Below are 24,557 nucleotides of genomic sequence, written 5' to 3'. Positions count from 1 at the left end.
GTTTCTGCCCTGGTTTGGATAGGTCCCATATCAGTCATTTTCCTCCCTCTCTATCCTTTTAAAATGATAGCACTCATTCTATATCTAATGGTTTAGGTGCTTTATTGATCTAGCCTCTCTGCTTGAGACTTACCATCTTGATGAGTTACTGTTACTGATGACTCACACATCTGTATCTCTGGGCTGGACTCTCTCATTATCTAGACTTCATCACAGCTGCCTGCTCAGCATCTCCACTCCAGTGTCTAATAGGTATCTCAGACTAACATACAAAGTCAAACTCCTGATCTCCACCTCCCTCCTGTGCCTTAGTATACTCCTCCCACCTCAGTTACTGGTAATTACATCCTTATTGTGTTTTATGCCAAAAACCCTGGACTCAGTCTTATGACATGTGAATTATATCTCAATTAAAAATACACACACACGTAAACCTTGGAGTCACTATCATCAGCTTCTCCTTCAAAATACCTGTCTCTTTGATGGACGGTTTGAATGGATGGCTAGATGACTAGATACATGATAAGGCAAATACAGCAAAATTTTAACAGTTGTACATATTGAGTGGCACATGGGTGTTCCCTGGGCAATTCTTTCGGCTTTTCTTAGGTTTGCGAAATTTCATAAATTTGACCATTTCTCACGACCCCGTGGCCACTAAGTTGTTTCAAACCACCGTCATCTCTTGTTGTATGATTCCTACAATGGCCACTTCACTACTCTTCCTGTTTCCTCCTTTTCCCTTTGTCAGTCTCTTCTCAAGAAAGCAGCCAAAGTATTTGTTAAAACATAACTCAGGGGCTTCCCTGGTGGCGCAGTGGTTGAGAGTCCGCCTGCCGATGCAGGGGACACGGGTTCGTGCCCCGGTCTGGGAAGATCCCACATGCAGCGGAGCGGCTGGGCCCGGAAGCCATGGCCGCTGAGCCTGCGCGTCCGGAGCCTGTGCTCCGCAACGGGAGAGGCCACAACAGCGAGAGGCCCGCGTACTGCAAAAAAAAAAACAACCCAAAAAAACCCTCCATAACTCAGTTTAAGTAACTCCCCTGAACAAAGCCCACTAATGGTATCCATCACATTCAGAGTAAAGGCTGAAGTCCTCACTGTGACTTAGTAGGTTCATCGTGTTCTGGCTTCCTGTTATCTCTCTGACTTCATCTGCTACTCTCTCTCCCTGTGCTGCTTTCCAGACTTGTTGGCCCCGTGTCAAACATGCCAGACTCAGCGTGTGCATATTCAGTCAGAGCACATGTATTTATTTAACACAGAGGATGTCAATGGGTATTGGGTAGAATAGAGTATGGTGGTCACTTTGGGAGCACGATGTTAGATAGAGCCAAACCTTCCTTTATCACAGGACTTCACATAGATTTTACGCTAATTATGTGAATTACGAATGTCTAAGGCCAAGCAGTGCTTACTCTGTAGAGAATTTCAACAAACACATTTTAAGAAATACTAATCTGAGATATTTCATTCATTCATGCTTTTATTCATTCACTTAATAGGTTTTTACCAGACTCTCATTTTATGCCAGGCACCATTTTAAGAGCTAGGAATACAGTAAAGAGCATGAAAATGCTTCTAACCCAAAGAGCTTATTGTAGGTGAGACAAGTAGATAAACAATTATAACAAAGAGGTATCCATGGGGACATAAAGGTAGGGCACCTACCTGGCTTTGGGTGATAACCGTGGAAGATTTTGTGGAGATCATATCCAAGCTAAGATGATAAAAGATGAATGAGTATTGGTCAGGTGGAGAATGGAGGAAAAGGCATTGCAGGGAAAAGAAGCAGTAAGTGAAAGGGTCTAGAGGGGACAGAGAGTGAATCTGGGTCCTGGAAGTAGCTCAATATGAATTGGAAGGACAAGAGATGCTTGCAGAGACCTAGGGGCCTCACCATGCATCACAAGGAATTCAAGTTCCGTCTTGAAGCTATTTCACCACCTTGAAAGCAGTGGGAAACTGTTGATGGGTTTTAAACAAGTTACATTTTGAAAGATCACTATAGCTGCACTGCAGAGATGGATGGAGCAAACTCAAGGATGGATATGCTTAGGACATGAGGACATCAAGTAACTCCTCTGAGCAAAGCCCACCATCCAGATCAGGGTAACTGATCTGGAAAAATAGTTAGAGTCATTAGACAACTTTGTGAAGAGAGTGTCAAGGAGGCAGGTGATGAATCCATATTTGGACACGTCTGAATGTACAGCTGACAGGGAAAGCTGGACTGAAGATAGGTTTCGGGAGTCTTCAGCCTCTTAAAACTCCGCGTGATAAGTGAAACCATTAGAAACCAGGACCCAGGGAGAGAGGCCAGTATCGAGGGTTAGAAGACCAAAAATCCTACCCTGTAGAATGTTGGTATTTGGTGGATGGGCAGAGGAAAATGAGCTGGGGAAGGACACTTAGAAGATCAGTCAGAGAGTGGGAGTAAAATCGAGATTGTAGAATACTAACAAAATTCAAGGGGGAGGGAGTGGCAGCATTAAATGTTGCAAAGGGGCAAGGCAGTTAAGGACTGGATGACATTCTTGATGCTGGTGGAGCTGGGGGTCAAGCAAGACTGCAGTGGATAGTGGTTAGTGAAAGTGGACACAGAAGCTTAGGCACTGAGGGGGAGGAAAGCGGCGGCATTATCATTTAGAAGAACGCTTCCTCTTCAGAATATATAATCGTCTTTATTTATATACTATCCTTCTCTTTCTGTTTGGCCTGATGCTCTAGATATGCAGAGAAGTGCCTAGTGCGCTGAAGGAACGCATCCAGGAACCCTGTTCTGTTGCTCAGACAAGAATTGCTGGTAAGATACAGTTTATTTCTTTACAAAATTTTTTATACATAACAAAATTTTATGATTACGAGCATTGTATATGAATTAGAAAAACTTATTTAAAAACACAATGCACTTGTGATTTCTTATTCTGCTTTCAATCATTTGAAAAGAACATCTTCTCTAAACACAAGACATATTTCACTGCCCAGTGTGTGCAAGGCATTCCCTCTCATGGGAGGTGAGACTTTTAGCCTTTCCTGGGACCAGAGTAGAACCAGATGCTGCTGGAGGCAAGGGAAGAGGCAAGGTGAGGACACTGGAAAATAGTTTTCTGGGGACATTTTGAAGTGAACAATTCTCCTAACTCGCTGTCCTGATTCTGTTCTTATCTTACCACTCCTCGATAATCTGTTCTTCTGATAGCAGCTAAGTGATGCTTTAGAAACAGGTTTGATGTCACTCCTTTGATTTCAATCTTTTAATCACTTCCATCATACATAAGTGAGTTCTACAGTCTTACCATGGTCCAGAAGACCGTGTATGATCTGTCTGCTCCCTGTCTCTGTAATCCCATTTCTTATCACTTTTTCCTTTGTTCATTCTGCCTCAAACACACTGGTCTTCTTGCTGTTTCTAACATGCCAAGAACATTTCCATTTATGGTCTTTGTGCTTGCTGTTTCTTCTTTCTTTCTTACCCAAATGTCCTTCCCTCAGGTATTGCATGTTTCACACACTCACTTCGTTTGTTCTCTTCTCAAATATTCCCTTTTTAGATGGGCCTTTCTTGACCTGACCACGCTATGTCAGATACATCCTGTCTCTCTCCAAGATACATGCTGTTTCTCTCCAACTTCTTGCATTGGTTTTACTTCGTGGCGTATATCCATTCACGCCCACCAGAATGCAAACTCTGCGAGGTCAAGGCCTTTGTCTTACACATTCTCATACCTGTAGCATCTAGTCAAGTGCCTTGCACATTGTAGGTTCTTAATAGATATTTGATGAAACAGTGAATGAATATGTAGGTTGTTTTCAATGTTTTAAAAGCACAAAAAGTGACAGTGAGGATTGGGCAGAATGATGTATGAGCTGTTCTCTAGGGTATGTGGTGGTGAATCCCTGGGGTGATCGTGGTGAATACGGGCAACTTTGCTTTGCTAGCTGCTGCCTAGACTAGTTGTTCCAGGTTACCCTTCCACCAGCTGAATGTGAGGCTTCTTGTTGTTCTACGTTGTTTCCAGCGCGCCAACATTTTATTCCCAGGACCGCTGTATGCTTTTTAAAATTATTGATTACCCCCAAAGACCTTTTGTGTGTGTGAGTTATGTCTATCAATATTTACCTAATTAGAAAGTAAAACCGAGAAATTTCAAAAGTTATTTGTTTGTTAACTTGTTAAAATAACAATAATAAAAACATTCTGTTAATAAAATATATTTTATAAGGTATTAACATAAAGTATATTTTCCAAAACAAAAAAAAATTAGAAAAGTGATATGACATTACATTTTTGAAAATCTTTAAATTTCTGCCATAAGAGAAGACACCTAGATTCTTGTATCTGCTTCTTCATTTGCTCTATTGTGATATCATACGCCATGTAGCCTTGAGTAAAACGCCACTCTACATTTGAGAAGGAATGAGCAGGAAGAGGCAAATAACTTATGATGATGATCGTAGTTTTGGCATCCACACCCTTTGGAAGGGTCTCTAGGGACCCAGAGCTCCCCAGACATCACATTTGGAAACTGTGACCTGTGGAGATAGGACACTTCATTTTAATTTGCGTTTCCTCAAACGCACATTTTAATTTGTGCTTGAGCCTTTTAAAAATATGTTTATTGTCTTTCTTATTTCCTCTTCTGTGGATTGTTGGTTGATTTTTTTTTTTTTTAAAGAAACTGCTTTTTATTTATTTTTGGCTGTGTTGGGTCTTCTTCTTTTTGCGATACGCGGGCCTCTCACTGTTGTGGCCTCTCCCGTTGCGGGGCACAGGCTCCGGACGCGCAGGCTCAGCGGCCATGACTCACGGGCCCAGCCGCTCTGCGGCATGTGGGATCTTCCTGGACCGGGACACGAACCCGTGTCCCCTGCATCGGCAGGCGGACTCCCAACCACTGCGCCACCAGGGATGGGTCTTCGTTTCTGTGCAAGGGCTCTCTCTAGTTGCGGCAGGGGAGGGCCACTCTTCATCGCGGTGCTCGGGCCTTTCACTGTCGTGGCTTCTCTTGTTGCAGGGCACAGGCTCCAGACGCGCAGGCTCAGTAGTTGTGGCTCACGGGCCTAGTTGCTCCGTGGCATGTGGAATCTTCCCAGACCAGGGCTCGAACCCATGTCCCCTGCATTGGCAGGCAAATTCTCAACCACTGCGCCACCAGGGAAGCCTGGTTGATGGTTTTTTTTGAGTTTGAAAAAACTACTTTGTTACTAATTCCTTGTCTGGAATGTGCATTGCAAATACCTTCTCCCTTAATCTGTGGCTTTTAAAATTTTTATTTGTGGTACTATTTTCAGAATTCTTAAACATTAATAATCTATTAATAGCTTTCCTTTTTGTGCTTTATTTTAGAAATCCTCTATTGCTCTGAAGTCATAAAGATATTCTTCTATATTTTACAATTTTAGTTTTCATATGCAGGTTCTTAATTCCACTGAAAATTAATTTTCCTAAGGTGCATGTGAGGTCAAAATCTGTCCCATCATCTTCCCGCTGCAGCCATGGGTCACCACTTTTCTCAGCATTATTTATTGACCAGTAAATTCCTCCTCGTTGATCTATAATGTAGTCTCTGCCAAGGTCAGGCTTCTCTGCCACCTACGCACTGTGGCTGTTCTCTTCTAGTGGTCTGTTTGAATGTCTGGGTCTGTAATACATGAGGTTAATCATTCATCATTAGCTGAGTAATACAACTAAATATCTGGTAAGGCATGACCCTCTATCAAAAATAAAATGTTTTGACTGTTCTTGGCCCTTTTCTTTCCTGTGTTAATTTTAAAATCAAAATTTGAATGTATAATTTGGTCAAGTTACACACAAACCTGTTAGGATTTTTTTTTATATCGTGCTGAATTTACAGATTGACTACATTTTTTAGAAAATTATTTAAACCTCATTTAATATACCTTATGCTAAAGTGGGTCTAGATAGATCTAATAATGAATTCAACCACCTCTTGTATAAAAACTAAAGAAAAACAATTACCAGTCTCCCACTGTTCAAAATAAGACAAAAACATACAAACAAAAAATATAGAGAAAATATATATCAAATCTTTGGAGAAGACAAGAGTAATTTCTGAGAAAACAGTCCCCCAAGACAGATTTATGGATTTGCTCAACTGAACTTCGTTAACATCTATATGATAAAAAGAAAACAAATTAAATCCTAAAATAGAAAGATTGTTTTCAGCAATGTGACGGGGTTTATCTTTCTTGCATAAGGAGTTCATCCAAATTGATAAGGAAGCAGGTAAAGAACACATACAGTTATAAATTATACCATATTTGATTACCAAACATGAAGAATATTTATCCTCACTGGTAACCAAAAGGACGTGAAATGAAGCAATGGTGAAAGATGTGTGTTTATCCGTAGAGATAGAATTTTGTGTGGATGCAGGATGCTCATAAGTTCCACACACTGCCGGAAGTCTAAATTTCCAACTTTTAAGGAAAACAATTTGGCAATCAGTAGTAGATACATTAAATTTTTTCATATTTTTTAACCTAGTAATTCTGTTTTGGGAAATTTCTACGAAGGTGGCAATCAGAACTGTAAAGAATATACAAAAAGATACTTCTTGCAAGATCTTTTTTTTTTCTGGTTTTTGTTGAGGTTTTTTTTTGCAAGTTTTTTTTTTAATTCAACAAATATTTATTGAGCACCTACTATGTGCTAGGTGTAGTTCTAGGTGTCAGGGATTCATCAGTAAATACACGTAATAAATAAGTGAAATACATCTATATTGGAAGAAAAATAGAGGAAGTGTAAGAGAGACTGTACCACTGAGGTTGGCTGTGGAGCACATGAGGAAATCAGGTGTGCTGAGAGGATATTGAAATTTTAAAAAGAATATCAAGAGACCTCATTTAGAAGATGATAAGTAGGCAAAGCCTAAGAGCAAAAACACTTTTGTTGAATTTCCTTAATATTATTCTTTATGTTCTCTGATGCAGTGTTGTGATAGGAATTTAAATATCCTTGACAGATGGCTATAGCTGCACCTGTGTTAAGTTCTATGCTTCTTTACACCCAGTTTTTTTCCAGTTTTATTGAGAAATAATTGACATACATCACTGTATAAGTTTAAGGCAAACAGCATGATGGTTTGATTTACATGTGTTGGGAAGTGATTACCATAAATGGATCATCTTCTCATATAGATAAAGTTAAAAAAAGATAAAAGGAAAAAAAATTCTCCTTATGATGAGAACTCATAGGATTTACTCTCAACAACTGTCCTATATATCATACAGCAGTGGTAACTATAGTCTTCATGTTGTACATTACATCCTTGGTACTTGTTTATCTTGTAACTGGAAGTTCGTACCTTTTGACCACCTTTCTCCAATTTCCTCTCCCCCCACCCTTCACCTCTGGTAACCACAGGTCTGATTGACCTCTTTTCCTATGAATTTTTTTTCTTTTTAGATACCATATATGAGATCATACGTATTTGTCTTTCTCTGTCTGACTTACTTTACTTAGCATAATGCCTTCAAGGTCCATCCATGGTGTCTAAAATGATAGGATTTTCTCATTTCTTATGTCTGAATTATATGTATACATTTCAATACTAACCCCTTATCAGATATACGGTTTACACATATTTTTTCCCCCATTCTGTGTAGGTTGTCTTTTCACTTTGTTGTGTTGATGGCTTCTTTTGCTGTGTAGCAGCTTTTTAGTTTGATGTAGTCCCACTTGTTCAGTTTTGATTTTGTTGCGTATTCAAAGAGTCAACACCATGACCCAGGTCAAGGAGCTTTATTCCTGTTTTCCTCTAGGAGTTTCATGGTCTCGGGTCTTACATTTAAGTCTTTAATCCATTTTGAGTTAGTTTTTTGCGAGTGGTATAAGACATGGGTCCAAATTTACTGTTTCATGTGTGAATGTTCAATTATCTTAGCACCATTTACTGAAAAGACTATCTTTTCTCCATTGTATATTCTTGTCAAATATTAGTTGACCATATATGAAAGCTCTTTTTTAAAGTTAAAAAGTTCAGGAGTAGTCTAAGTATCCAGCTGTAGGAAAAGAGGTAACTAAAAGTTAGAGACTATATACATAGATTGTTACATAGGTATTCACAGTGATGTTTATTAAAAGGGACAAATGCTCATGTTGTAAAGGGAAGTGGAAAAGAACAGAAAATTACAAATAAGATGGCTTTACAATTAAAGCAAAAACATCTTGACAAAATAAAATAACATTCCTAATTTTCTCATGGTTGATGTAGTTTTTATTTTATTTTCTCTTGATATCAGCATTAGTTACTTTTGAGTTATTGCTGCCCTAGAATATGGTGAGACGGTGTGTTTAATTGCCATTATGGCAAACAAAAACAACCAAAAACATATAGATAATTCAGGAAATGCCATTGCCATTGCCATGTCAGTATTAAAAAATAAAAACCGGGCTTCCCTGGTGGTGCATTGAGTCCACCTGGTGGTTGAGAGTCCACCTGCCGATGCAGGGGACACGGGTTCGTGCCCCGGTCCGGGAGGATCCCTCGTGCCGCGGAGCGGCTGGGCCCGTGAGCCATGGCCGCTGGGCCTGCGTGTCCGGAGCCTGTGCTCCGCAACGGGAGAGGCTGCAGCGGTGAGAGGCCCGCGTACCGCAAAAAAAAAAAATAAATAAAAACCTCTTTCAGTTGTTTTACTTAAACTAAATTTTACATAAATACACATACATGTCACCATTACATCACCACAGTCAGATTATCCTGCTGTGTTATTGATACTTTGCTACGTTTTTTATTTCAGCTCATCCCAGTGTCCAAAAGGTGGTGCTAGCATCATCTGCATCAGATATTCCTGTTCAGTCTCCTCGTACTTCAGAAATTTCAGTTCCTGCTGATCTGGATAAAACGATAACAGAACTGGCCGACTGGCTGGTGTTGATCGACCAGATGCTGAAGTCCAACATTGTCACTGTCGGGGATGTAGAAGAGATCAATAAGACAATCTCCCGAATGAAAGTAGGTACCTAGTGTAAAGGCTTGTCATGGAAACACCAAGATCTGTTTGGATCACTTTTGTTTATCTTAAACTCTGGGAGAATGAGCTTTAAAAAATTCTTGACCTGTCAAACAGCCATCCTGGGCTAGCTCTGATGAGTAAAGCTTTTCTTGCATTTGTGCTGTTTTCGTAAGAACAGGTTTAACAACGTGAGCTGTAGAGTCACTGTATTTTTATGATCTAAAACTGGTATCAAAAATCCAGCCACATCACTGTAAATGTAAACTGGTGTTACATTTAATGCCTAGTGTCATGGAGAATAATTTGTTGAAGCGCCTTTTCAACTTATATTTCATAATGAGCTTATTTGTTTAATTGCTGACATCGTTAAGTGAGAATCTCCTGACTATAGTTTTATTTCTATACATATGCCATCTAATATCAATTTGTAAAGTTCTTTTTTCCACATTCAGTGTGTTTTTGGTACTGGGCTGTGTGCTGTCTAAGGATATTGAAAAGAATATACCAGATAGAAACTGGGAATGAACCATGAAATAATAACAGCTCTTGCTAAACTCTTATTAAGTGCTTAATGTATGCTAGGTATTTTTCTGAGTATTTTACATGTATTATTTCATTCACTTTAATAATCATGTGAGGTAGGTATCAGTTTTATTCCCATATTAAAAACATGTGTGGCCAGGCACAGTCTACTAAAAGCTGCGGGACAGGTACATGCCACCTGTAAGGGGGAGCCAGAATGAGGAAGGGGATTACATCCACAGTGAACGAAGGCAGACTACATGGGATTTTGACATTTAGAGACAAAATAAATGGCATTCCTGGTATAGGGACCAGGGTGAATAAAGACATGAGGTGGTGAGCATGAAGGATATTGGGTCAAGAATTGTGCAGGAAAGAGGTGTAGTAGGAAGTAAGAGAGCAAAGGCAGCTCAAGTTCACATTGTGAAGGAGCTTGTAGACCACGCAAAGCTCTTTGGACGTTTAGTCCGTAAGCAGTTGCCAGGCATCTTGTTTTTCCCTTTTTCTTTTTTAAATTGTGGCTGGAGACGGATGATAACAATGCTCTGCTTGAGTAAGAAGACTGGGAACTGTGCAAGAGACGCTTAAAACAAGGAGAAAAGCCTTTGCTGAGGGGCTGAGATGATGCTATTGCAATTAGCAGAAATCAGGAACAGAAGAAATGGAATGTGGATGAGGGTTTGATTGATTTAGTTTCAAATATGTTGTGTTGAGAGGCCCTTTTGCCACTTAGAAGGAAATGATCAGCATTCATTGAACTGTCTCTTTGCGATTCAGGATTAGAAGTTGTGAATCTGAAAAATTCGTGAATTCACAGAGGAAGAGCTGGGAGAGAATCTTTGGAAATTGTGTTTTCTAATCTTTAAGGCTATTAGTTCTATACTTAAAACACACCATTTTTCTGATATTGCTAACTTTTCTCCCATATTTATTAGTACTAAGAGACACAAACTTTCTAGAGCAGCAGTTTTTCATGTCTAAGATTATTTAATTTGCAGTTATTCCAATTAGGATTTTTCTAATACTTTACCTCCATCCCTGTAGATGCCATTAATTTATGTTCATATCTGATGTAGGACAGATATGCAAAGCATCAGCTGCAGAAATCACTACTGATGTTTTGAAAGCACTTATTAGTTTTCAAAGAGATTTTCTTCGTTTAATTTCCTCAGAGTTGATATAGCTGAACTGCAGGCATTTTATTATTTCTTTTTGTGAAAATAAAAACACAGAGAGGTAAAGTGCCTTGCCTGGTGATCCAGGTGATAAGTGGGAGAGCTGAGACTTGAACCTAGGACCTCTGACTTCAATTCCTGCACTTTCTCCACTACATCACTGATGCATCACTGTCTCTTATAGGAGGAAAACAACAAGCTTGATGTCAACACACCAATTTTGCTTTGTTACTATTTTATCATATGGCTTATTAATCTATTTTAACAATCATTTTGTCTTAACAGATCACAAAGGCTGACTTAGAACAGCGCCATCCTCAGCTTGATTATGTTTTTACATTGGCACAGAATTTGAAAAATAAAGCTTCCAGTTCAGATGTGAGAACAGCAATCACAGAAAAATGTAGGTTTTTAAAAAAATTATATATCATCATTCACCTTCCCTGAAAATGGTAACACATACCCACACACACATACATTTTTGAAGATTATTCAACCAGAGATTAATATTATTTGATAATTTGATATTTGATACTCTATTAATAAAATAACTTTCCCTTGTTTTTTATTTTTTGTGAACATTGTCAAAATTCCCTTATGAATTCCTTAAAGTATTAATATCATTACTTTTAAGTAATTACTGATACATTGAAGCTTTTTTCTTTTAAGTTAGAATTTCTTTTAAAAGAACCAAAAAAAACAAAAGTTAGAGAAACCCATAGGAATGCAAATCAATTCTTCTGTTATATTCACTGAAACCAAATCTTACTGTGTCTCTTAACTCATCTTCTCAAAAGTCATTCCAAAAATATTTATTGAGCAGTTACTATACACCTGTGTGCCTGGCACAAAGTTGGGAATACTTTAGTTAAATACAAAATAAAACAAAACAAAAATTAAATACAAAACAGCAACAACAAAGTTCCCTGTTTCAAATTTGCTTTCTGGCTTAAAAGCATCCATTAAATCTGTATGACATACCAAACAAAGTCAAAATTCTCAAGAATGTCACATAGGGGCAATCACTGTCTGCTTTCATCACTCCCTTTCTCTCTTTAGCCCTCAGCACTGTCTGTAACTGTTCTGTATTGTATATATTCTTTAAAATGCCCTGACATTTCTTAGTCTCCTTACCTTTATTCACATTTTTTTCTTCTTGGCCTCTCCCCAGGTGAAATTCTACTAAGCAGCTAAAATATCACCTCCTTTGTGAAGTTCTCCCACCCTCTTTTAGTCTCTGGTGAACTGTATTTTCTGTCTTTAGTTCCTGCTGTGACCTTTTCCCCCATAGTTTCCTTGTAGATCTCACAGTTAATTCTCTCTCCCCTCCATAGACTGTAAATACTCCCCTTTTTGGCCCTGAGGCCTCCCCCAGGGCCCAGTACCAATTAGTTCCTTAATAAATATTTATTTGTGGCAGAATATAAACTGGAAGGTATTTTATTACCTAGTCTAATATTTCTGAAAGAAAGTCAACTATTCCCCCTATAAAAACTGTTTTGATTTCAAAATAAATGTTGCAGCAACAAGGTTATTATAAGAGATGAGTTAGCAGAGAACTTCTAGTGTGTCACAATATTGGTTTATTTTTACTATGTAAGCCATTTTCTTTCTTTCCCCCGTTTTTTTAATTTTTATTTTATTTTTATTTTTTTATTAACTGGTGGATTGCTTCTGCCTATCGAACTTTGGAGTGACCCTGTTTCCCATCACATGGCAAAGGAGCTTCTCAGCTTTGGTGACACCAAACTATTTACAAAAGCTTCTCCACTTTGCTTTTTCTACCATCTTTTGTTTTTTCCTCCACCCCTCCTCTCTGTCCAAAGTTTGCTTTAAGGTTTTCTTCTCCCGAATATCTTCCTTTTTCAGTTTAACTCCCTCTTTTTTTTTCTCTCAATTTTTTCTGGTATAGAGGCTCCATGGTCCATATCATTATTCATTATATGAAAAACCACCCTCAGCCAGAGGGTACTACTAATAGTAACTTGCTTTTTGCACTTATTTCCAATGAATAGGCTAATTTGCTTATCTTTTATGGTAAATCTCTGATACTTGCTGTCACTTGATATCTTTAGTTTTATTTGTTCAGTATTAAAGGATTCTGTTAGTTATAGTACTTTATGTAACTTTGTAACTGACAAGTAAACCATTACAATAAATTTTCCCTCTCCCTAAGTTAAAACGTAAGCAATTTATTTAAACTGTTGGATAAGACAGCATAAAATAATCTCACTGAACAATTTTTTAGAATTATTATACATAAGTATAATTTACATTTTTCTGAACAGTCTTAAACTGATAGCTCTTATGGTTTACTATAACCCAGTATTGTTTGAAGAATTTTACCGAAAGGTCTCATTATGACCTAGCTGCAATGTTATTTTTGTTTTTGCGGTACGCGGGCCTCTCACTGCTGTGGCCTCTCCCGTTGCGGAGCACAGGCTCCGGACGTGCAGGCTCAGCGGCCAGGGCTCATGGGCCCAACCGGTCCGCGGCATGTGGGATCCTCCCGGACCGGGGCACGAACCCGCGTCCCCTGCATCAGAAGGCGGACTCTCAACCACTGCGCCACCAGGGAAGCCCTGCAATGTTATTTTTTAGTTAAGTTCTTCTTGGCCTGGTACTTAACTATAGCCCTTCAGTCTTTCTGGCATACAAGGCATCTTCTAGAAATTTGTTTCTAACTTTCTACCTACTTATTATGAATGGGTTGTTGAAGATATTTAAAGTTATTGCTTACTAGTACTTCAGTTCAAATCATGAATTACCCCTGAAGTAATTAATCAAAAGTTTAAGTTTCCTTAGATTTCTTTTTCCTTGACACATGTTAAAAATACAAGAGGAAAGAAAGTAGGGGAGAGAAAAGGAAAAGAGAAAGAGACAGAAAGAGAGAATGAAAGAAAGAGAAGTAGAAACAATAAAAAAGAGAGAGGAAAAGAGCCAATATGGATTTTTTTATAATAAAAAACTGCTGGGTACCTAGAACTTGAATCTAATTTACTTTTAGCACTTCTCTTGAATATATAAAAACACTTCCTTTTAGAGAGGTTTCATGCTACAGTAAAACAAATGTGAAAAGTATTCTTAAGTATTTTATTTTCTTTTAAAATCAATACTTCCTTAGAGGATGACAAATGACTATATCTTTGGTCATAAAGTTCTATCATAATGTACTGTTAAAATCTGCCTTCTTCAAACCAGGTTCTGTAAATATAAATTAGGTAGGAATTTATTTTCTTTATAATTTTTAGTTTGTCAGTTTATAATAGTCAGTATCTTTATTGTGAGATATTTTAATGCATTTAAAATAGAGTTTAATTCAAGATTTTTTCTTCAAGGATGGTTTCAGAAATGTATCAGTCATACAGTGTGACAGACATAATAAAATTCCTTTAAAATGTATGTACCATTTTGCCTCCTTTCTCTTTTCTATATATAACCTTATTGTGATGAATTTGGTATCAGGTATTTTTTCCCTTTCCTGATAGTTACTTTCTGGGATTTTTAAAAATATATATAATGCCTCCTCCAGTGGAAAAGGTCAAGAACCAGTGGGATAGCACCCAGCATGGTGTGGAGTTAAGACAGCAGCAGCTGGAGGACATGATTATTGACAGCCTTCAGTGGGATGATCACAGGGAAGAGACGGAGGAGATCATGAGAAAGTATGAGGCTCGCCTCTATATTCTTCAACAAGCTCGAAGGGATCCACTTATCAAACAAATTTCTGATAATCAAGTAAGACTCATTAGATACTTTCTGGCATTATCAATTTGTGGGATGTGCTTTTTTTGTTCTGTTGCTAACTGTAATTTTTAGGACCCTTGTCATAATGTTTTCCCAAGTGCTTAGAATGTACACTGAAATTTATGTAAAGAATTTGACCAGGAAGGTTTTTGAAAAATTTCTGGAGGCATAACAAATAGAAATGTACGTGTATCCTAGATTCATAGCTCACTGACTCTTTGCAAATGGAACTTACCCATGAGCCAGCATCTAGAAAGAAAACATTATCAGGATCCCAGGAACCCTCCTTTTGTTCCCTTCCATATCTACCCTGAAGGTATTTTTTAATTTATGAAATCTCCTGAGACTTTCATTTGAGGGCTACTGTAGCGGACAAATCAAGTATTAAGTAAGTTTAGTTTCTTCTAACACCTTTATAACCAAACCGTTTTATCAATATCATCACAGCAGGTACCTTTTTTGTGATTAGTTGGATTATAGAGTTGATGATGTTGAACACTTGTGGTATTTTTAAAGTGCTATTTTAAATCTCTACAATCATAGAAAATATTCTTGAGTTGGAGGTTATGGCTGTTAGGTTATACTTTTGTGTAACATTTATTTACCCTTCAGATAGCCTAAATGAAAGTGTACGCTTGTGAAGAATATAATAAAGGATGTATGGGAAAAATCTCAGACATGAGAGTATGTTTTTATCCTTCAGACATGTAGGCTTTCCATGGTTACAACTTAAAAAGCAAGTGGCCAGGTATCCTGGTTTCCTGGATCATTCTCTGTGTTTACGCTGTCTGCTGATTTGTCTTCACCAAAAGACTCAAAAGTAATAATCAGCAAAGCTCCTGGACACTTAACCAGAGGAATACAGTTAAAAGTGATATCAGTGTTTCAATCATCATACTCAGAATATTCTTTTCTTCTTTTTTTTTTTTTTCTTTTTTTTAATACATCCTATTTGAGTTTTATTGCTTCGCCATACTGTGTTAGTTTCTGTTGTATAGCAAAGTGAATCAGCCATATGCATACATATATCCCCATATCCCCTCCCTCTTGAGCCTCCCTCCCACCCTCCCTATCCCACCCCTCTAGGTGGTCACAAAGCACCGAGCTGATCTCCCTGTGCTATGCGGCTGCTTCCCACTAGCTATCTATTTTACACTTGGTAGTGTATACATGTCGATGCTACTCTTACTTCACCCCAGCTTCCCCCTCCCCCTCCGTGTCCTCAAGTCCATTCTCTATGTCTACGTCTTTATTCCTGCCCTGCCACTAGGTTCATCAGTACCATTTTTTTAAAATTAATTAATTAATTAACTTTGGGCTGCGTTGGGTCTTCGTTGCTGCGCGCGTGCTTTCTCTAGTTGTGGTGAGCGGGGGCTACTCTTCATTGCGGTGTGTGGGCTTCTCATTGCGGTGGCTTCTCTTGTTGCAGAGCACGGGCTCTAGGCACACAGGCTTCAGTAGTTGTGGCTCAAGGGCTCTAGAGCACAGGCTCAGTAGTTGTGGCGCACCGGCTTAGTTGCTCCGTGGCATGTTGGATCTTCCCGGACCAGGGCTCGAACCCATGTCTCCTGCATTGGCAGGCGGAATCTTAACCACTGCGCCACCAGGGAAGCCCTGTACCTTTTTTTTTTTTTTTTATTTTTTTTTTAGATTTCATATGTATGCATTAGCATACGGTATTTGTTTTTCTCTTTCTGACTTACTTCACTCTGTAATGCAGACTCTAGGTCCATCCACCTCACTACAAATAACTCAATTTCATTTCTTTCTATGGCTGAGTAATATTCCATTGTATATATGTGCCACATTTTCTTTATCCATTTATCTGAGGTATCACCTCACACCGGTCAGAATGGCCATTATCAAAAAATCTAGGAACAATAAATGCTGGAAAGGGTGTGGTGAAAAGGGAACCCTCCTGCACTGTTGGTGGGAATGTAAATTGATACAACCACTATGGAGAACAGTATGGAGGTTCCTTAAAAAACTAAAAATAGAGCTACCATATGACTCAGCAATCCCACTACTGGGCATATACCTAGAGAAAACCATAATTCAAAAAAGAATATTCTTTTCTAATCAGCAGTGTAGTTCTATTCTGGAACTTTAGGGTGGATTTTTCTGCTAGTCGCTACAAACATCATTTTAAGAACATTCATTTGTCATTTAGATTTCATGGGGAGTATCTTGATACAAGAGCTCTCAGAGGTGGAAAAAAATTTATCAAGGAACCAATGCCTATGGACATACAGCATCAATTTAGTTTATTCAAGCAACTTAGCTACTGGATCCAGCCAAGCAGTTAACTTTGTAAACAGTGATACACAGTGATCCAGGGACAGGAAGACTTCCATGTTGTTGCCCTTTCCATATCTTCAAGCACATTAGAGGAACTAACTCTGTAGTAAGCTCATTCCTATAAGATACATGTTCCTGTAAGGATCAGATATAGCAGTAGGAATGAAAGAAGACAACTGGTTTGAGGAAGTAAAACATATCAAAGGAGAAAAGACAGTAATCTTTTAATGTTATCTGCTATGCACCTGATCACTTTCACTTCCAGAATTATTTTTGTTTGAGCTTACATGCAAGAGTTAGTTTTATAATTTGCTTCCTTCTTTTGATATCTGTGTCTAAAACATATTAAAACCTACTGGAAGGACCAGCGTTTTGGTCATACTTGTTATTGAGTGATCCGGTCTAACAATTACATCTGAAATTACACCTTAGATGTTGCTTCAAGAACTGGCTCCTGGTGCTGGTATCGTAATGGCATTCGATAATGTCCTGCAGAAACTGCTGGAGGAATATGGCAGTGATGACACGAGGAATGTGAAAGAAACCACGGAGTACTTAAAAACGTCATGGATCAATCTAAAACAAAGGTAATGCTAAGGCCCTGGCAGCTGTATGTATGTATGTTGTCAAGTTGATAATTTTTTTTTTTTTTTTTTGCGGTATGCGGGCCTCTCACTGTTGTGGCCTCTCCCGTTTGCGGAGCACAGGCTTCGGACGCGCAGGCCCAGCGGCCATGGCTCACGGGCCCAGCCGCTCTGCGGCATGTGGGATCTTTCCAGACCGGGGCACGAACCAGTGTCCCCTTCATCGGCAGGCGGGCTCTCAACCACTGCGCCACCAGGGAAGCCCAAGTTGAGAATTTGATTGCTTTGGCTTTCTCATGGAAGCGTGTGGAACAGGTCACATATTTTATTATTATTTTAAAATTTTCATGCTGTACTGAGTTAGTATTATCACACTTAGTACAGAGTGTATATTTATACATTGGGTACTTGAATTTCTGCAATGGAATTTTTCCTTGAATGAGTCTAAACCTTGCCCGTGATCATTTTATGTGTTCTGATTTTCTTATGCCTCTTGAGTACATTTTGTAGTACTCTGATGGTAAGGAACACTTAGGTATTACAGAGGCATCAGGGTAATATTACCCCTAACGGTAATTAGAGCAGTGTGCTATTTGGTCAGTGTGCTATTTGGTCAGGTCGTCCTCGGTTTTGTCTGAGAACACATGGATCCACACTAGCTCCTGAAGTATACTAAGTGTATGTTGGGCTTCAACTAACTTACTATCTTTTCTTTTCATTACTCTATCTCGTCAGTGTATTTGGAACAGTCTAAAATAGCATACGTGTTTATAAGAGAAATTTTCCTGTCGCTTGAGCATCTAGAATTTGAGGCACTGTAAACAATGGTTAGCATCCTTTAAGACTGCATATTTATATTCATCATCCGTAAAACACTGTGCTTCCTGCATAGTACCGTGAATACCTGTGTCTGAATGAAATTATGGTTTCACACATCTTGAATATTCAGATGCAACTGCCTGAAAGCTAACTTGATATCAAAACCACATTTATTTTGCAGTGAATAAAATGGATAATATCAGAACACTTTATGATGTATATTACTGGTAATAAAGTATGGACAAACATGTAGTAATGGTTTGATATGGAGGTATTTTGTACATTTTTAGAATGTCATTTTTAGTTAGAGTCTCTAATGTAAATTTGGGGAAACTCAAAGAAAAGAATTATGAGTCAGTATGTGAACATGAATGTGTTGCTGCATATCCCTAGGATTCTGGAGAATATAAAGACAAGGATAGCAAATACAAAACTTCAAAGTGTTTAAAGCAGAATATAGTTATAATATTGGTCTTTCTAGCATTTTAGTACAACTGCTTTTCTCTTGTTGTAACAGGTAATTTGGATATAGTAAGAATCCAAAAACTAAGGCAGGGAAGAGGAGGAATTAAAAACAGCTTTAAAGTACAAATTTCTAGTTACAAGATAATTTTTGGGGATGTAAGATACAGCATGGTGATTATAGTTAACAGTACTGTATTGTGTATTTGAAAGTCACTAAATCTTAAAAGTTATCACAAGAAAAATGTGTAACCATGTGTAGTGATGGTTGTTAACTAAATTTACTGTGCTAATCATTTTGCAATATATACATATATCAAATCATTGTTGTACACCTAAGGCTAATACAGTGTTGTATGTCAATTATATCTCAGTTAAAAAACCCAGCCTTAACATTAAGAGAGATCGTCCTTAAGCATACTTTATCTATGTGTTTCCACAAATTCCATCTACTGTAAGAATTATGACTTTGTTTTTATTGTAAACAATACCAGAAAAATTGATCACTTAGGAATGTGTGGCCAGCTTTATTTAGCAACTCCAGTTCTTTTTTTGCTTTTACTTTGTAAATATTTTAAGACAGCCTACAGCAGTGGTTAGATTAGATGGAAGAGGCAATTAAAGATGAATTATATTCCAGGGTGATCTTTCATTTATGATAGCTAAGACAACCACAGTGTTCCAGTTTTATGGTAGTTACAAGTCATTGTCTTTATTCTATTTTCTTTCTGCGTTTTAGGGGAAATAAGTAAACATGTTAATATTTAGATATGGTTTAGGTATGTTATTATCTATAAAGCAGAGAAAATACAACAAAATTGTGGCTCACGGGATCCCATCATAGTGATAGCTGGGTTTTCTATGTATTGCCAGGATTTTCTCTTTTAAACACAATGATATTTACAATTTCTAACTGTTTAATTGAAGATCTTCCTGAAATATACAAATCTTTCCTTGCCTTCTTTAGCAAAATACATGAACCTATATTAAACATTCTTTGAATTCTTGGCATTATTGTTATGAAGAGAGAATTAAGGAACTATAAGAGCTGTACCTGACCTTACAGTTCATTTAAACAAGTGTTTCTCAACCTTTTTTACATTATCCACCCCGCCTAAGGAGCCTTTTCAGATACTTGCCCACAGGACATTTTAATACCGTGGGTATCCTGTGTATCTGTTTCTGTACTTTATAGTTATGCTTTATACGTAAAAAGAGTAGATCTTTCCCACTCCCCTCCGCCACCTTGCACCACCAAGAACCATACTTTCTTCCATCGAGAATGCTTACTCTAATGCTCCCTCAGACAAGTTAAATGACACGTTCAAAGGTACATGGCAGAGCCAAGATGATATTTTCTTTATTAAATTATGACAGTGCTCTCCATGCTCTGAAGAATTGGTGGTGAATATTTTCAGGCTGCAGTGCTTTGTGAGATTTTGTGCTTCGTTTTTAGGGTATAAATTTTATTGGGCATCTCCTAATTGTCAGGCTCTGTGCTAAGCTCTTCACTTGCATTATTTTATTTAATCCTCTGAATACCCATAGGAGATAGGAAAAACTTTCATCAACATTATATCGATGAACAAACTGAAGTAGAGAGAAGTTAAGGAATACCGGAGATCACAGAGCTCATACGGGCAGAGCTGAGATTGGAACCCAAGCCTTTTTTGACTGTGCAGTTGGGCTTTTATCTTTCTTAAAAAATTGCTTTATTTTTCTTCTTTGCTGTCAGAACTTCAGCTGTTGCTGATGACGGTTCTGAGTACCCACCTCTCAGATCTTTGTGATTCTACTTACTGGTTCTTATCTGTGTTGAGTTTAGAAACCAGATCTGATTAAAGATATGGGGGCCTCTGCTACGAATAAATGTAACTCTCTCTAGTACATGGCCATTGTGCCTGCTGTAGTGGCCCTGGAGCACCTTTACACCATGGCTTTTCTCTCATCTCCCAGCTGTGTTCTGAATGTACATTGTAGTCAGCCAAATTCTGGAGGGGTGAAGGGTTATTATATTGCACATGGAACACTATTATTGCGGTATAATATATGAAATTTAATATCAGCATTCAAAGGAAATGTTTTGTCTGAATTGCAGTTGGACTAAGTCATTTGGCCATTCACGATCCCTTATCTACCACCCGAAATCCAATGCTCACTGATAACAGAAAGCTTTGAATTGACGTGAGGCTATTTATTATGATCTTTATCCCGCTTAGTGTGAATAGCCTTGTTCCTAGCTGCAGAAATATTAATGTGTTTGCTCCTTCAGGGCATATTTGGGGCTAACATGTCGTTTAGATACATTCATAATAATAGTTTTCTAATGTACAAAAAATGATTAATTCTGGATTAATAACTGGCTCCCGATATTTTGGATTCTGTAAACAACAGGTCTGTCTCTAACATTTTAAACTAATTGACATATCTTGACCACTATTCTTTTTGCTGGTGAAATTTTTTCCTTACATCTCTTAATGCCAGTTAACAAATTTTGTAGTGCAAATTGAGATAACGATAATTGAAATGGGCTTATAGTAACTTTCAGAGTGTAGATGCCTCATGTGGGTCTGAAATGTTATTTTAACCCTGGAGTGCGTATGTTCATGTATATGTGTATGTACGTACACATACACACATACTTGCACACATACATATACACACACATAGTTATTTATGCTGAAACATTATGAAGGAAGCGAGACAATATAACTTTATGTTATAAGGAATATCCTATAGATCATTAATTATTATGTATTTTTCTCTTTGCCCTCCATCCCCCGGAAGCCATCTTTTGCTGCCTACTTTAAGGCATTTCTCGGTTTGTACAGGCAGGACGAAAAGCACACTGGCTGTGGTATCTGGCAATCCTTGATTAACATCCCAGCTTATTCACTTACCATCTGTGTGAACTTTGACCAAGTTATTTCAACTCACTGAATCTCAATTTCTTGGTTGTAAAGCAGAGAACATATCTAATGGGTAAGATTATTGTTAGGGTCAAGAATTAGGTATAAAAGTTCCTCATACATGGTATGTGCTCAACAAAAGCTTACCCCAAATTATCATCATCTGCTCTGTCATATTATGTGTTCCTTATAAATCCGTTGCCCTTTGGTCTGTTGTACAGTACTGTCTGTGGTTAAATTAGCGGAAGGTTTAGTCATCGTCAGTTGTTTGTCTGTAGTCATTTTGAATAGTCTCGATTTACATTAATGAGAAAATAAATGGTTATCTGATTTACTGAGTGCGGTATAGATATTCTAAATGTTTATTACCAGATGAAACTTTTAGAAAATGCAATTTTCTTGTTAGTGTCTTAGTCTGTTCAGTCTTCTGTAACAAACTCCACAGACTGGGTGGCTTAGAAACTACAGAAATGTACTTCTCAAATTTCTGGAGGCTGGAAGTCCAAGATCAGGGTGCCAGCATGGTCGGGTGAAGACCCTTTTCCGGGTAGCAGACTTCTCCTTTCCCTATGTGGCAGAAGGGATAAGAGAGCTTTCTCAGGCTTCTTTTATAAGGTCATTAACCTCATTCATGGTGGCTTTGCCCTCAAGACCTAATCATCTCCCAAAGGCCGACCGACCTCCTAATACCATCGCATTGGGCATTAAGATTTCAACATAGGAATTTGAGGAGGACAGATACATTCAGACCATAGCAGTTAGTAAAATCATCACAGTTGCTGCATTTACATTGCATTTAAGTGTTTTCTGCCTAAGCAGAAGTGTAACCATCCTGGAAAGAAAGGGTGTAGTATTTTTTAAAGTTTATTTCATGTGAGAGCCACAAATACAGATTTATCTAGTGAAGGAACTTTCCTCTTTAGAAATGGCACTGTCTTTCTAATTAATGTTCATTAACTTGTTAATAACGTCCTGCTGGACATGTGGAATGCACATAGTTTACAAGGGGTTATATAAATATTGTGTATACTAAAGACTGAGTTTGTGAAGCCCTTGATTATTTTGAAAACATTACATTCCAAAAATTTGAATTTGCCTTTGATTGCTTTCCCAGTTATTTTTATTGTATATTTTGAAACTTTCATTATTTCTGTTATTACTTTTTCAGCAGTGATTGTTTATTGTCCCAACTGACTAATAAAAATGAAATGTTCTTCTTCAGCATTTATTCATTGTTTGATTTGGCCAGTTTCTTTGAACTGTGGTCAGTGGAGATACTCATATGGGGATTGTGTCCTATGGCCTGACATCAACCTGGCCCATCCTTTGCACTCTTAAAATGAGTGTTGTAGCAGCTGTCACTCCCAAATTAATGAGCTTAGGTGAAAAGTACTGGTAGCCATATCCTTTGAGCCTACTGTATGCTGGTATGAGATTTGGGTCAGTCAATTTGATTTATCCTCTCCGAAGCTTGCTTCTTTCCCTGAATGTTACCTTTATTTTCCAACCTGTTTCTTTTATTTTCATTGCTAGCATTTCGTTTTTAGTTTTCCCTTCTGAGCTGGGAAGGAAACTGGTAAAGAAGAAAAGTGTAAAAATTATACTCTTCTTTATTTTCCTTTTTTGTTATATTGTTTTAATATTTCAATTACTGTTTTATTGCCTTTGAAAAAAATTTACCAATAATGTCCTTGTGGTACATACCTAACAGTACTAATGTTTTCATTTTGTATATAACAAGCTCAAGCAAGCAGTTATTTTCTTAATGCATTTAACTCCATAATAAACAGCCTAAAGGACCAGTGCCTGTAGCCTTTGTCTTTGCTTTCATTTGTTCTTTTTTCCCATGAGTTAGTTCATTAAATGTTTATTTATTTAACCTTATCTTTGTCAAGCTCTGTGATCAGCCCTGAAGCTTCAACCATAAACAGTGCTCTGTGCTTACCCCCCAGGAAGCTTAACCTTTCATAGGAAGATCCAGGTAGTAAAAAGAAAATAATACATAATTATAGATGATGATTTTGGAGGCAAAAGAAACTAAAGAGGTGCTATGTAAGAAACTAAAGAGGTGCTACGTAAGAGAGGGAATTATTTAGCTCGGCTAAATTTAGAAAGCATAACGCAGAAAGCAGCATTTGAGCTGATTCAGGTTAAGAAGAACCATCTGAAAAAAATTCTAGGGTCAACAGCAAAGGTAAAAGTCATGAGGCAGGAAACAGCATAGAATGTGGTTGAAATAAAATGAATAAGGGGGCTTAAGAAGTGGTAGAAGAGGGAGGCAGAGGCAACATCATGCTGAACTTTATAAGACATGGGAAAGGGTTTGGATATTAAGTACAATGGAAAGCTATTGGAATCAGTAAGCAAGGGATGACACTATCTAATTTATAATATTCAATTGAATCTTGCTTAGTCTTATGAGGAGAATATATTTTAGGAGTGTAAGAGAATAATTGGGACAGCCAGTAAAGAAGTGATTATTGTGGTCCAGGTGAGAGATGGTGGGTATCCTGGGATATTGTGTACCAGCAATGGTGGAAAGAAGGTCATGGCTTTGAGATGTACTTCGGAAGTAGAAAAGATGTTTGATGGATTAGATATGTAATTTGGGGGAGTGGAAACAATCTAAGATGGCACTTTGTGAAAGGATGAGTGGTAGTACCGTTCACTGGAAAAGGCAGTGGGAGTTTCTGGGAGAAAAAATTCAAGAACTGGATGTTGACATGCTCATTTGAGATGCCTATTAGATATCCAAGTGTATAGGTCAAATAGATAATAGGATACGTGAATCTGGAACTCAAACATTCCAGAGCTCAGATAGGAATTGGGAAGTTCTTAGCATCTACAGTGGAGGTTAAATCTGTGGGACTGGATGAGATCACTGGGAAAAGAATAAAGATGGAGAAGAGGGAGATGGATTGAGTCCATAGAGTCTAGGGTTTGGTGATGGAGCAAAAAAAGGAAAAGAGAACAGAAAAGGCTCAGAAAAATCTTCGAATGAAGTAGAAACAAAATCCAGGTGTTCAGAAATATAGGGAAGAAAATATTTTTAAGAGGGA

At 37.9% G+C, this 24,557-nt stretch overlaps 1 protein-coding gene across 14 annotated transcripts in view; it reads left to right on the top strand.

The window, feature by feature from the left end:
- The window catches only part of UTRN (utrophin), a 506,668-nt gene that overhangs the window by 238,751 nt on the left and 243,360 nt on the right, over nt 1–24,557 (top strand). For all 14 annotated transcript variants that reach the window (XM_027084340.1, XM_027084307.1, XM_027084323.1 and 11 more), the window contains 5 exons: nt 2,731–2,806; nt 8,767–8,981; nt 10,965–11,082; nt 14,212–14,417; nt 17,157–17,311. In XM_027084340.1, coding sequence (XP_026940141.1) covers nt 2,731–2,806; nt 8,767–8,981; nt 10,965–11,082; nt 14,212–14,417; nt 17,157–17,311 — 770 coding nt within the window. The remainder of the gene's footprint in view (nt 1–2,730; nt 2,807–8,766; nt 8,982–10,964; nt 11,083–14,211; nt 14,418–17,156; nt 17,312–24,557) is intronic.

This window comes from Aethalodelphis obliquidens, unplaced genomic scaffold (genome assembly GCF_003676395.1).
Source record: "Aethalodelphis obliquidens isolate GAN/ISIS:26980383/991018 unplaced genomic scaffold, ASM367639v1 scaffold3, whole genome shotgun sequence".
Lineage (NCBI taxonomy): Eukaryota > Metazoa > Chordata > Mammalia > Artiodactyla > Delphinidae > Aethalodelphis > Aethalodelphis obliquidens.
Note: the sequence above shows the minus strand (reverse complement) of the source record. Positions and strands in the feature narration are given on the sequence as shown.